The sequence below is a fragment of the Elephantulus edwardii genome, unplaced genomic scaffold (assembly GCF_000299155.1).
Source record: "Elephantulus edwardii isolate Elephantulus edwardi_28Jun2011 unplaced genomic scaffold, EleEdw1.0 scaffold00177, whole genome shotgun sequence".
NCBI lineage: Eukaryota > Metazoa > Chordata > Mammalia > Macroscelidea > Macroscelididae > Elephantulus > Elephantulus edwardii.
In genome coordinates, this window is record NW_006399927.1 from 1393255 (window position 1) to 1408664 (window position 15410).

General features: G+C 45.5%; 1 protein-coding gene across 2 annotated transcripts in view; it reads right to left on the reverse strand.

Annotated features, from left to right (window-relative positions):
* Nucleotides 1-13537, reverse strand: part of MITF (microphthalmia-associated transcription factor) — a 407075-nt gene extending 393538 nt beyond the window's left edge. Inside the window, exon 1 of one of the 2 annotated variants that reach the window (XM_006895939.1) lies at nt 13349-13537. In XM_006895939.1, the coding sequence (XP_006896001.1) occupies nt 13349-13452 (104 nt within the window). In that variant the 5' untranslated portion in view covers nt 13453-13537. The remainder of the gene's footprint in view (nt 1-13348) is intronic. The other variant, XM_006895938.1, reaches the window with a different exon arrangement.
* Between the last annotated feature and the right edge of the window lie 1873 nt (nt 13538-15410).

The following is a 15410-nucleotide window of genomic DNA, read 5'->3' on the forward strand; positions in this document are numbered from 1 at the left end:
CCTGACTGAGGACTCTGTGGTCAGGGATAGTGTCTCCAATTCCAGCACTGTCACTTTTACCCCCCCCCCATAAGTTGTCATACTATATTTTGAAGTAGGTGTCACTGCCCTCCCCCTTTATATATGATAAAGGGAACCTGAGAATTGTGAACAGACTCCCCCCAGATCTAACCATCTTTTGGCAGAAGCATTCAACAGAACAAAATATGTGGTGCATTTAGGATGTCGGTCCTCTTGTGCATGCCGCCACTGTTAAAGTCATCAGACTCACAGTGACTTTCAGCAATCCATTGTATAGGTAATCATCTTCTTTGGCCTGTCCAAGGAAACCCAAACCTGCAGATGACGGGCATGCATCCCATCCCCCACCTCCTATGCAGGCGGCCAGCGGGGCACGTGTCCCCCACCCAAGTGCAGGTGGCCATTGGGGGAGCGCCCCCCCCCCCAGCCGCACGGGTGCCCGCTTTCCCCACTGCCGCCATGCTGGCTCCAAGAATTCTCTCCAGCACAAGTCCACCTTGCGGCAGTGTGGTGAATTCACTGCACCAGTCTTGAGGAGGACCGGTGCCCAGCATCCATCCTGGGTGAGGGAATCCATTGGTTCCGGTTGTGGAAGCCTCATGGAGCTGCAGTGGCAAAGGCTCTGCAGGAGGGGGTTGAGAGCCACGAGACTCACCCATTCCTCCTTGGGAATCCTTGAATTCCTGTTGTTGAGCCTCGATCTTCACTGAGGGCCAGTCATCAACTGTTTAAATGTTCAATTATCAATAAGCCGAAGTCTGTAGAAGGCCATAATGGCCCTGCTTTAAGTGGTTCGCTGTTCCCGCAGCTCACCACGCTGTCTCTGCCTCCGCCGCCATCTTGGATACCCACTATCTTTCAACTTTTAAACAGACTTACGCAACCCCTTTTCAGATTCAAGATCCAAGGTTCAGAAAAGTTAGACAACTTGCTCAAAATCACACAGCTAGTGAAAGGTAGCACCAAGATTTGTACATTCATGCTGGACATTGAGGCTTTAGCTAAAAATTACATCCTTCATGAGATCTTTCTTGATCTCATTTGACCAAGGTCCCTCCTATCCAAGTCAGACTCAATCAACATGCTGGCCATTTCATTTTCATAGCCCATCTCTGTCAAGTTGACTGTCACAATGACACTGTAAGAGGGAACTGTTTGCCAGGGTTTCCAGGGTTGTGAATCTGAACAAAGCAGATTCCTTCAGCTGGTTCCTAAAGAGTGGCTGGCAGATTTGAACTAATGACCTTTCAGTTAACAGCCAAAGTGCTTAACACCATGCCACCAGGACTCTTATGTTTTCCTAGCACATTATGAAAAACCTTCTCATTCACCTAGTTATTTGGTTCTTTATTAACCATTTCTACAACTCTAAATGTAAAAAGCACTTAAGTCTCATGCTTGTCTAGTTTGACATTTTAACTAAACAGACATGATCCTCACAAAGCCTGACACATTCAAGCTACTTAGTTTTAAACAGTTGGGAAAAGTGAAGGAGAAAAAAGGGAGGAAAGAAAGGAAGAGGGAAAGCAAATAAAGTCCTTCTGACCCCAAAGTCTGCTTCTGCTTAAAGTCACCGAAGGAAGTGCTCGAAGCATATATTGGGGAACATCATCAGTTGCAATCCGCTCCTGCCAACTCAAAGGGTGGTTTTTAGGGAAGCAGAGCTCTAGGCCTTTCTCCAAAGATGTATCTGAGTAGCTTCACACCTCCAACCTCTCAGTGGGCAGCCTAGCGTGTTAACCATCCACACCACCTGAAGACTCAAGAAAGGATGGCCAGAGTCCTCATTTCCAGGTACCATTTACTTTCCTGTCTGTTTTACATCACCTCTATGCCACCCCTCCAAAACAAAGCCTCTTTTTCTGCCAATTCAACTTGACTTCCAGTTCAGATGCAAAACAGCCAGTGGGATAGCATCTGTGGCATACTACACAGGGCCCAGGGCTTGGGAATCACCAGAAAAGGTGGCCACTGAAGACAAGACATCACCGTTCTGAATCTCAAGATTCAAGTCTTGTCTGAGCACACAAAAAGTCAGATTGCTTGCTTATTCTTTGCTTCAGGCATTAAGCATTCAAGATGGTAAAAAACTAAAAATAAGTAAGCATGTTTAAGAATCCAACCAAGAAAGAATTAGATGGTGACTAGTGGCCACTAAGCACCACTCTGATGAGGGATACAACAGGTGGATCTCAACAGAAAGGGAGAAAAATACAGCCAAACACTTGATTTCTTCCAAAGTCCTAACTTTCTGGGCAAGCTGAAAATCAGACACTCCCCAAGTCTACCTCCAAGACATCACATAAACCTCGAACCCACACCATTGAGGAGACCTTTCAGCCCAGGGCAAGCCCTCTTCCTTTCGCTGAGCTTCTCCTTACTGCACTTTGCGGACATCACGTTTCTCAAAAGGAAAGGTGCGCAGCAACCTCACATAATCAAGTCAAGCAGCATCATTTTCCTACAGAGTGCTGTGGGTCACAGACTGGTCACTTTCAAAGTACCTCAAACTTTGTCCTCATGCTATTTTTCACACCTCACAGACTACAGTGTGGTGTAAGTATAACTTTCAGGTACACTGGGAAACCAAACCATCTCCTGGCTCATTTCATAACAATATTCTTTTACTGAAGAGGTCTGAAACTGAATCTACAATTACTTGTGGTCTTCCTATAACAGAATGATTCGTTAAAATAAAGAGTCATCACTGGCTGTGCAACTTTAGAAGTCATCTACAGGAGACCAAACAGACAGCAAAAATAAGTGTTCACGAAACCAGATTACTAGAAGCTGAAAACCAGATCTCTAGAAATTGAAACATGCAGATGGGTAATGAGAAAGTTAACACACTACAAGAATTATAACCAATATCACTGAATAAACAGTGTGGTAAGTGTTCACTGAGAACCTGGTTTGCCAGGTCAATATGCACCAAAAACACAACAAATATTCTCGTTTAAAAACTAGAAAAATAGACTTTTACAGAGAAGAACTAATCGAGTCCTCCTCCCAAAATCCTCAGGCATCAGAATGGGGGAGGTGTAAATGGATTTCAGGAGAAAACCAAGGCCTGCCTGCTGCTCTCCCTCTTCTGTGTCCAGAAGAATGGAATCTGGTGTCATGGTATAACTGCTTGTTTTCAAAGGGCAGAACATCCACTAGACTCACAAACCCCTTTACAAACTGAAAACTTGTCCTGACAATCTCAAAAAGCTGAGGTGACCACATTTAATATCTTTGACCTGTCCTGATTATTTTCTCAAAATAATGCCTATCTGGAGTTTAGTCAAGCACATTTTTACAATTTACTTTGATCGGACAAACCACACACAGCAAAGTACATTTTCTACTTAAGACACAAAACAAATAAAACTCTTGCTTGGTGTCCTTGGAAACAGAAAAAAGAAAAAAAATATACATATAAGTCAAGGATCCCCCCCCCCTTGTTATTTATCCTAATACTGCCAGTTCTGAAAGAAAGCAGTTGGAGGGGGAATTTAGTAACTTTGATTTGTCCCAAGATACATTTTTTTACACTGAGGTCCTACTCCTGACAGTATGCACATGTGACCTGTTCTAAAAAAAGGATATTTTCCACTTCTTGCACAACTGGAGCAGATATAAACATCAGCCTGTGCAAACTGCACACCAGAATGCAAATAAAATGAAAACGTACACGTGCACTTAAATAAATTCCATATATAGCAATAACTGGGAAAGGAAATCTCCAATAATACACAAAACACTTAGGATCCCATTTTAATCAAGTTTTCAATCTAATTATACCACAAAACTAATTTACATAATCAGATGCAAACATCTGCCAGGATGGAAGCACCTCAATTTCGCTTCAAATACTTGACTCTACATATGTTTTAACAATTGTTGGGGGTGGTGGTGGAGAGGATAAAATTCTGTAAGAAGGAATTGATATTACTTTCTAATATGTACTAGGTTGCATGCTAGTTATTTTTTTCCCACATTTTATCTTCATTTAAACCTTCTACCAGCCCCAGCCTCTACCTAGCTACAAGTCTGTCATATTGTAGCAACCTATGTGTTGCTGTGATTCCAGGTTCTGGTCTTCCAGCGTTGCAAACACCTGCATGTCACCACAGTGCACAGAGCTCCCAGACTCACACACACTGGGGAGAAAGGCCTGGTGAACACCTAATGAAAACATGACAGATGACAAGAGAACACAGTCTGATGAGCTTCCTTCTGCAACATCATCAGGAGGCTCAAGTGCAGCAAGATGTTTTGTTTGGTGACACAGGCCAGCAAGAAGATCCTTGGTGAGACAGGGAGCCCAGCAAACACAATGACCTCACACTGGTGGCCCTGCGGACAGCACTGCCGGGCCCTGTGTCTCCCCTTTGCAGGTGAGGATGCCATGAACCAGCAATAGACAGCAGATAATGGCAACAATCGAACTACAGAAATAGGTCTACTGCTGCTCTGGACTGAGACTCCAAGAGGCCAAGAGTTTCCACAGAAACACAACTAAACAAAAAAGCCACATGAAGGCCCAAGCCTGCCTGGTGGCAGAGAATTTAAACACAGCCTCTTCCAAACCTGTCCCTATCTCTCTAGCACTGCAAGCAGACCACAGAGCATAAGAGAAACCTAAGACTTTGGTTAGAAGATTAAACAGAAAAATAAAAACCTTCTTAAGAGGTGTCTCTTGCAGGCAACATATCAATGGGCTTTGTTTCTTCATCCATTCTGCTACTCTTTTTCTCTTAACTGGTGCATTTAGTCCATTCACATTAAGTGTGATCATTGTCAGGCCAAGTTTTACTTTTGCCATTTTGCATGTTTCTTCTTCTGTTGTTTCCAGTTACTATGGCCCATTCACTTCTGGCATCTCTGTGTGTAGGACTTCACTTAAAATTTCTTATAGTTTTGGTCTTGTTTTCACAAGTTCCTTAAGGTCCTTCTTTTCTGCAAAGAATCTAATTTCCCCTTCAAATTTCACAGAGAGCTTCGCTGCATATACGATCCTTGGCTGTAAATTGTTATCTTTCAACTTTCTGTAGGTATCCCATTACCTTCTAGCTATTGAATGAATTTGTTCTTGAAAACAATGTATTCAAGTTTTGTAAATAAACTAGTTGTTGTTGTTGTTGTTGTTAAGTGCCTTGGGCGACTCACAGAGACCCTATGAAGGAGTCCTCAACGCTTGGATGCCTTTCATCCTCTCTCCAGGTTCATAGGGTTTCTGGAGGCAAGCTATTAGGGAAGTGGATGCCACTCCTCCTTTCAAGGTTGTTTTAACGGGGGAGCTCCACCCCACTCTCTGTCCGCATTGGGTAGCCAACCATTAATGCATTTGACACATTAGTGTCACAGTGTTCAGCCTCACAAACCTGGGAGAACTTGGCCACAGTCTCTCCCCTCTTCTCCTGCCGGGCTTGAAGCCCTCTGCTGCCTCCTTAAACCCTAGGCCAAGCCTGGCTTGCCTGGCTCCTGGAGGCAGAGTAGACCTTCTTGTCCGAAAACTGCCACAACACCCGCCCAAACAGCACCATGCTCTCTCTGGCAACAGAGCCATAGCAACCCTGGGCCGAGCAAACCTGGGAGAACATGGCCACCGTCTCCATAATAAACTAGTAGAAAATAATTTAAAAAAAAAAAAAAAAAAAAGAGGATTGGCTAATCTTGCCAGTCCATAATGGCTGGTTTTGTCATTAAATTGAGCAGATCCACCACCAGCAAAGAAGCAGCAAAAGAATGCAAAGTGTCCTTTGGAATCTGAGATTCTTAACACCAGTCAGACCAGGACTTAAGGGAGCAGCCATAGCAGCTACAGCAGAGAACCAGAGACCCGACACGACACTGAGTGGACCTTGGGACTGGCATCTTGTGGAAAAAGACCTAGGAGTTTTTGTCCAAAGAGTTTGTTAGACAACTGGGGGTGGACAGGGAGAAATATAATTGGCTCAACTGAGAACTTTGATACACTGGCCTAAAGTGAGGCTCAAGGCTGGGGCACCTGTGAGCACATTCTGAAAGATGTCCGTATTGAGTGATTTTATCTTGCTGCTAACCCGAATTATAACCTTTTGACTTCTCTAAAAAAACAAAAACCTTCAAGCTCTACCTTAGGACTATGTCCCCCCAAGGCATCTAACGTTTTATTCAATGTTGTAGGAAAACATGGAGGTCAGTGCTTAATCTTCAAGACCAAAACCAAACACTCTTATTCATCCTCAAAACGGTTCCTCCAACTTCCTTTCCACTGTCACAGTCCTATCGCTGAAGCATCTCTCCCCAGGTGATCCCACTGCCTTGTATGGTCATCTGGATCCACATGTTCTCATCCCTTCATCCCACAGTCCCTCAGCACTACTCTAGGGGGTGGTCAGCGAGCTGAACTGTTAACCCCAAGGTCATGCCTCACTGAAGCTTCAAGTCCACAAGGAAACACAGTGCTGAGTCAGCCAGGAGTTGAGCCTGAGTACTGGGAGTTCTGGAGAAGGCACACATCTTTGAATGCCCCACAGTGGAGCACAGGCGTACACAGACTAGTGGACAAGAACAAAGGAGCTGGGCCTGACTGACACAATTGAAATCCAGGCCCCACCACCTACTATGCCTCAGTATCCTTATCTCTCAAATGAGAATAAAAATATATCCATTCAAGACTCAAGGAAAAATTATCCTGGATAGCCTAAATACTTAAAATAACTCCAGAAACCCTATGGAAAGAGGATGAAAGGCACCCAAGAGTTGAGGACTCTCCTTCATAGGGTCGCTACGAGTCTCCTACAACTCGACGGCACTTAACAACAACAACAACATGGTAATTTCTGTCATAAACATATCTGCATTGTGTTTTTAAAATTATAAATAATATCACTATTGGATTTTATTATGATGCAAATGCTACAAAGATTGTGTTTCTGTTTACACATTAAATCTGTAACAGAAGCCCATATATATCTCCTCAATAAATGGTCTCAAACAATTCCATACAGACTATGAGTCAGTTCTAACTTCATGGCCTATTACGAGATTCCGCAAATAAGTGCTGAATGTCAACTTTTACATATATCTTGACAGCAAAATTGCCATTTTTATACATCTAAAAGAATGTTATAAGTTCAATCAAAAATCTAAAATGCAAAAATGTATCAGGGAGATACTCAGCAAAAGCAGAGTATACTGAAATTAGAGGAATCTCACTGTACAATGTTTACCTTAGAGAAGAAAGGTAGAAGCCAGCAAATAAAATTACTTTCCTGAATAGCAATATCAAGATTCACTGTTAAACATTAAAAAAAAACCCAAACAAACAATAGTCACATTTACTTACTAAGAGCTAACTATGTGCCAAACTGATGGCATACCAATTGACATATTTCAAAAAATAGATGCAGGCTTGAATGTGTTCATCAAGCTGTGCCAAGATGATCCTAGCCAACTGACTGGAAGAGATCCATATTTATTCCCATACCAAGAAAAACTGACCCAATATAATGTGGGAATTATCCAACAATATTACTATTACCACAAGTAAGTAAAATCTTGGGAAGATTATCCAAAAATAGCTGAAACAGTACATCAACAGATAACTACTAGAAACACAAACTGGGTTTAGAAGAGGCCGTGGCACTAGGGACATCACTGTAAATGTCAGCTAGATCTTGGCTAAAAGAAGAGAGTACCAGAGGAAGGTCTATCTGTGTATTATTGACTATTCAAAGGTATTTGACTGTATGGATCACAACAAATTGTAACTAACATTAAGAATGGGAATCCCAGAACACGTAACTGTGTTCATGCGAAACCTATACTCGGACCAGGAAGCAGGCGTCAGAACAGAGCAAGGAAAAAATCAAGGCTCAAAATCAAGACAGGAATGTGTCCTTTCTCAGGACCTTTTTCAATCTATGTACAGAACAGAAAGTTCAGGAGGCTGGACTTTATGAGGAGGAATGTAGCATCAGGACTGGAGGAAGGTTCTTCAACAACCTGCACGAAACCCTGCTTGCCAAAACCGAAGAGGACCGAAGTATTTGCTGCAGCACATCAAGAACTGCAGTCTTCAATATGATTAGAATCTCAATATCAAGATTCTCACCAGTAGGCCAATTGGCAGCATGATGATAGATGGATTAAAGTCTGAGATTGTTAATAATTTCAGGTTGCTTATTTCCACAATCAACACTCTTGGCACCTATAATTGGAAAAATCAAAAGATGAACTGCACTAGGAAAATTTGCTGTCAGGGATCTCTCCAGAGTGCTGGAGAGCAACAATGTCAGCCTAGAGACTAAGGTGTACCTGATCCAGGCCATGGTCTTGGCAATTACTTTTTATGCATCAGAGAGTTGGATAATGACTAAGGAGGGGGGGGGGGGCGGGAAAGATCCATTGTGTTACAGTGCTGGAGAATAATACTGAACATACTACGGACTACCAAGAGAAAAAAAATATATCTGTCCAGGAGAGGGTGAAAACAAATTTCCCCTTGGAGGCAAGGATTTTGAAGTTCTGTCTCACACACTTTTGCCATGTTGCCAAGAGGGCCTTCTCTTTGGAGAAGGAATTATGCTTAGAAAGATAGCAAGGTTGTGAAGGAGTAAGAAGACCCTGGATAAGATGGACTGACACAGTAACTGGTGTAATGGGAATAGGTGTGTCAGAAACAATGAGACAGGCTCAGGATAGGGGAGGGTTTGGAGCTATTGTGCATAGGATCACTGGGAGTCACAAATGACTCAACAGTACATGAAAACAACTATGTGTCAAGCATCATTTTAGGACCTTTCTACACTTAGTTAATATCCTTAGAACCACTATGAGGCAAAGCTCCATTTACCAGATGAAGAAAAGTGAAGTTCAAAGTCAGCAGGCTTTGCAAGGTGGTCTAGCAGGTTAGGAGCAAATGATAAGATCAGAATTGGTCTTAATCTTCATGCTGATTGGATCTCCTGACTAGACAGACCAGAAAAGTCCAAAGAACTTTTCAAATGGGGGAAAAAATGGTTTTGTTTTGCCAAGAACAGTATCTTTTCATAAAAAAGTGGACTTCTACTATTATCAAAGGAATAAAAATTTCAGAATAAATATTAGCACAGAACTCCAAAAACTTCACCAGAGACCTCTAAGAATCCACTTTGGGGAACTACGCTTGATTCTGCCTTGCCACTATAAACGTAATATCTATTTTATTCCTATTTCTAATTTGCAGATAACTAAATAACAGCTGTCTAAGGTAATATTAAAAAATGTGGCAGGAAAGGAGAATGAAATCAGACTGGTACTCAAATGTGTCCAGGATATCTGTATAAGCCACTAAAGCCACAGAATACAGCACCCAGGAGAGGGAAGGAAAGAACCATATGGCTCAAGGATGATACCATGTTTCAAAATGTTGCTTTAAGGCCAAAAGAGACATACCGGAAGTTCCTTCACTGGGAGGAGCTCATTCAGTTCCAAATTAGCTTCAATAACAGGGCTGATGTGTAAATTCTGGGCTCATTCTTGATCTCCAGCGCCATTTAGAACTCACTGTGAGTTCACAAAGGTTTTTAAACGCTTGTTGAGGGATCCAAAGTACAAACAATTCTTCATTTAGTCTTTTCTCCTACAGAAGGCTGGTGGCACAAACAATGAACACATTGGCTGCTAACCAAAAGGTGGTGGTTCAAGCCAAAGTGGGAGAGCCTGGCATTCTCCTACCACACAGATCACCGTCAAAAAAGCCAACGTGTTCAGATCAAATTTGATTTGATAGTACCCAGTAATAGCTCTCAATGTGTGCCTCTCATGACACAACTGTGCCAGTAAACAGGACAAAAATGTGGTTCACATAATCTAAAGCTAGCAACTTCACATCCCAAAGGCAAGGAGGTCTAGGCTATAAACGAGACCTGTCTTCTCTCAAGAAATAGTAAAGATACAGGCTGAACAAAGAGCATACACGTTCCCCTGCGTAGAGGTCCCAGTGGATATCTATTCTAAAAGCACAATGTTAAGTACCAAACCAAACATCCTCCTCAAAGTTGTATCCTAATGGGGAAGCAATGCATATGCAAAGAACAACCAGGCACTGAGCCCTCTGTGTGTCAGGCATTGTTCTAGGCCAGCGGCTCTGAAACAGGGAGGCTTTGCATCAAGGGGACATTTGGCAATGTCTGGAGACACTTTTTGTCACAACAGTGGATGGAGAAGGGTCACAGGGCCTCTTGCAGGTACTGGCCAACGACACGGGTAAACATCTTGCAGAGCAAAAGAACACACTAATACAAGCATACAACAAGGAATTAGCCAGGACCAAATGTCAATGATGTCAAAGTGGAAGACCTTGTTCTAGGATTTGCAGACAATCCCAACTGCATGAAGCTCATACCCTAGAGAGAAAGAACATATATTAAGCATAATATATTGACAAATAATACAGAGTGTTAGTGACTCAGTACTACGGAAGGGAATAAAGTAGGGCAAATCAGATGGAGACTGCTGAGGAACAGCAATTGTAAACAGCATGGTCCAGGCAGGTGAAGGGGCATCAGCAAGTGCAGCATACAAAGGCCCTGAGGAGGAGAGACCAAGAGTGCCCTAGGAAGAGCAAGGAGACCAGCCTACCTGGAACAGAAGGAACTGGAGAGGGACAGCAGCATGGCCAGGGAGCCGCCCTGCAGGCTGCCATGTGCCATTTAAGAACTTGAGTTTTACTCTCAAACCAGCAGGTCCATTGGAGTGTTCTGAATACAGAATAACTTAGTCAGTGCAGGTTTTCTCAGAGAACCTCAGTACTCTGACCACCTAGACCCTGTGCTTCTGCTGTGCAGAGGTATCACTGTGCACTGTACAATACCCTCTACCCCATGCTATATGACAACCACAAATGTCTCCAGATGTCACCACTGGCTAAGGACCAAGAATACAGGAGTTGCCATACTGAAATCCACTTATGGGAGGTAAGGCAGGACAGTGGGTAAAAGACAGATGTGATAATCTGGGGAGTCTGTGGGGCTTAGGTAGTAGAAGAATTGTGAAAGTGGGCTGATTCTGGATTCCACAGGGACAATCCAAAGATACAATGGAAAGAGAGGCTAGATACAGAAGTCTTCAACTTCTTCCAACCAAGATCTACAAAAAGTGAGGAGCCTAGGCAAAGGCCAAAGGCAAAAAGGTACAGGAAGTCCCTGAACACCAAGCAGCCCCCATAAAGCTGCACAACAGATGCAGACGTCAATACATTAGAAAACTGAGGAAAACAGCATGGGGAAATTCTGCCAACCCCAGTATTTATTCACAGATTTTATTTAACTGGTTTACTTCAAACAGCATGTGTCTCTCTGCTCCAAATACAAGTTCTGCGACAAGTTTTTTAGTGGAGCCTTCCCTCTGAACCAGTGCTGCCTGCAGATGTCTCTACTGTAAGATGTGAAGGCATCACTCTCAAGTCCTCATAATCGCACCTTCCCACAATCCCCGTCATTCTCACTGGGCATGGAGGACGTGCCCCCTGATAAGTGAACATGCCCAAATCCTTAAACATGACTTTGGTTTGTGTTTTTTTCCAGATGGCGTTTGCTTCACTGTCTCAAACTAACTTAATGTTATGTATCAGCTACCATCAAAAATGTTCAAAAGCAGTTAATTCATTTCTTTCAGGACTCTGCACATACTTGCACCCTCCTTCTGGCCATGTGAGTATTTGCTTATAGTAGCAAAAGCATGGCTGGCCCCATAACACATCGGTCCCTTCAGCCAAATGCAGAGAAAGCTTGGACAAGTGAAACAACAATACCCTTCATACAATATCACCACACCCCCAGCCCCCAACACACACAATCTATGCTCACACACAAAACCACCATTATGAAGAGAAACACCAACTAACTACAGTTGGCTTTAGGCTTCTAACTGCACAGGCCACTTCCCTTCCATCTCCATTGTGCATTTGCAGAGATGATGCCTCTGCCAGCAGCCTGGTTCTGAGCTTGGTTCCATTTTCCTCCCCAGCTGTGTTTCTAAGTCCTCAGGCCACAGGCCTCAAGGAAACAAAGCCCCACTTTGCCACAGAGCAAGAACCAGCTCCGATGTCTCCATAATAGAAGGTACAGCACACTCCCGACCCTCTCCCTCTCCAGTGGCCCTGCTGTCTGGGCCCTGTCCCCTACCTCCAAAGTCCAGGGGCAGCGGCAGACAGGCTGCTAAGGAGCCCCACAGAGGACGTGCAATTCTAGACGCACCTATCACAAAGACCATCGCCCCTTGCTCACTCTTAGTAAAACTGGAAATGACAAGTCCCAGGCTGGGATGGCCACAGGGCACGGAGAAAGGAGGACACCGACTTCCCCACAGGCAAGTGTAAAGAAGGGAGCACTGCCCAGTGGCGCGAGGCTGTGCAGTGTCAGACCAGCGGGTCCCCCCACTCCTCTCCTGCTAACTTTTAAAGAGTCCAGAGGATGAAAAGCGCGCCTCTAACAGGTAAGGGGCGCGCCAGGAAGGCCTGGGTTCGCATCCACGGCGAAGGATTGGCAATCTCTTCCCGTGCGATTACTGCCTCTGAAAATCTGCCGCAGGTCCGTCCGTAGGTTCCGACGCTACAAAACAACAGGAATACTGCCAGAAATCTCTCATTAGCTTCCTCAAGCCAGTCAAGTCAGTCGCACGTACCTCTGACATGTTTCCAGGAGGGACCAGTCCCTAAAGAAAGCCATTTCGCTCAGTAAAGTAGGAAGGTCAGAGACAAGAGGAGGGCGCTCAAAGGGGCGTGCAGACACCCCCCAATACCAAGGCGGACAGCTTCTTTCCGCTGTCCGCGGTGTCTCCCAGGGTGGGCGCATCTGAACAGCACCAGCACGACTCCCCGAGAACCTCACCTGGCCAAAGCGTCCCGCCCCCGCCGTCCGGCTGCGGCAGGTGAGAGGGGGCGGGGAAGCTCACCTGGTGGCCGAGCGGGCTCGCACAAGAGGCTCCAACATTACTGTCGCCCGGCAGGGTCGCGTTCCGGTCCCTCCACGGCCGCTCCCCGAGCCCTCGGCCCACGGCGATGCTCGGACCAAGGGCGCCCCGCAAACTCTGCGTGCCCTCACCCACTGCGCCAGCACCCTGGGCTCGCGCCCCACCCCCACCTCCGGCAGGAACTCCCAGCCCCCCACGTCTGCAAAGCCCGCACCCCCTTAGGGGAGGGTCCCGCGCCCCGAGGAAAGGGTCCCGCGCGCCGGACTCTCGCGGCCGCCCCCGCACTCAGCCCCTCAGCTCGGGGCAACTCGCCCTCTGCCCCGGGCAAGGGCACGGGGTCCTTGTCCCAGAGCCCGCGGGCTGCCGCGCCGCCCGGCCTCCCCCAGCTGTCACCGCTCACCTGCTCTGGAGCGGCTGACTTTTGAGTTCGTAATAGGTCTTGGGCTCTTCATGAAACTCCTCCCCGACTTCGAAATCGGGCACGATGCCCGACTCTGCCTGCATGGCTCCCGCTGGGCGTCCGAGCACCGCCGGAGAGCGAGGACACCGCGGAGCGCACGCGAAGAGCGGGCTGGTCCGCCGTGCGCCCCCGCAGCCCTCGGCGGCCCGCGCGCCCCGTGCACGAGCTGCCCCGGCCCGGCGGGCAGCCGCCGCGCCTGGCCTCCTGGGAGCTGTAGTCTAGCTGGGGCCTGGCCCGCCCAGGTCTGCCCGCCGGGCGCCGGGCGCAGGACTACAACTCCCAGAAGGCCAGGCGCGGCGGCGAGCCAGACATTCGGCAACTCCGCTCGGGATTCACTGGCAATGTCAGCAGCTCCCTTGGTTTGAAGGGTACACACTCACCTACTTCGGATTAATAGGACCGATGGCGAGCTCTCCCACCTCACCCTTCTCCACTTCAGACATTTACGACGTCAGAAGTCTCTATTTAAAAACATTCATACTGAAGGGTTTGGGCACTAGAAAGTTTTGGCAGTCTGGCTGTTTTAAAATGAAGGGACTTCTCCCAACCTGCTTACTGCCCTGGGCTGCAATGGCTTACTAGCTTTTCCCAAACTACCAAAGCCTGGGAACTTGTTTCACTTTCTAATTAAAACTTTATTGTAGAAAATGCTCTTGTACTTTTCTTCTCTGTGACAAACTCCGCCTGGACTTAAACAATATTGTTTCCTTAAGTAGCAGTGTTCACTTGATCAAATCTAACGCAATATTTTTGTTCCATTCATGTAAGAAGGCACAGACCCTGTATCCTTCGAATGTCTGAATTGGTGGAAGTTCAAATGAGATGGTGTGAAGTTGTTGGATACAGAAATCATTTGTCACTCTCCCTCTACTTAAATTTGCCAGCGCTCACTTAGGTGACAGGCACTTGATTACTTTCAATCCGCCCTCCACAATAGTTCTAGCAGGACCTTTCCCCGATTGTAAAAGTGTGCTAAGCATGGACAGATGTACAGAGAGGTATCTAAAGTCCTAAGACTTGTGGTCAAATGCCGAATCCAGCTCTGTGAAGTATTCCTTGATCTTTGACATACTATTTGATTCTTAGAGGCCTCATTTTTTTTTTCTCTGAACCTGTTTCAGAAGGTATGTCAAGACAAAATGCAAGAGAAAGTGATTGGTAGTGTGTGGAAATGGTTCTCAGTCTTTTTAAAAAAGGAATTCCTTTCCCCCCCCCCAAAAAATAGTTGTTTCAGACTACCATTTATTTCTGTGTTTGTCCTTTTGGAGGTAATAAACTTAATGATCAACATAGGAAAACAAGGCAAGACTACTAATGGAGTACCTCCTAAAAGTTGCCATCTTGCCTGCTCTGCATTGTGCTGTAGCATTCTCCTGTAAAAAAGAGAAGACCACTGAAGAATAGAGTTCCTTTAGGAGCTAGGGATATCAGAGACTTGGAAATAGGCTAGGAATTACATGGTATGCTGGGTCGATTACTCAAACACCACAAAATATTTCAGTGCCCAGAATGCCTCTTAGGTCACTTACTACCCCATTGAAGTACAACTAAAAAATCTCTCATTACCCACAAGTTGGAATAGACTTATAGCTGACGGTCTAGTGGATTTTCAGAGGCTGTAAACTGCACAGGAGGAAACTGCCCACCTTTCTCCCTTGGGGTTAGCTGCTGGATTCAAATCCCCAGAGAGGCACAGCTTTTCAGTGAAGGGTACAGCCCCCTACAGACTATCCCACCAAAGCTCCATGCAGGTGAAAATCACTGAAGGAAAGGCAATTTTTTAATATCTGTGAATGCAGAATCTCATATTCATTGCTAGAAGAGCTGCTAGAAGTTGTTGTTGTTGTTATGTGCCATCAAGTCACCTGCGACTCATAGCGACCCTATGTACAACAGCCCTAAACTCCGCTCTGTCCTGTGCCAATTGCACTGTCTCTGACACTCCCATCCCAATTATCCCAGTCACTGAATCAATCCACCTCATAGAGGGCCTTCCTCTCCT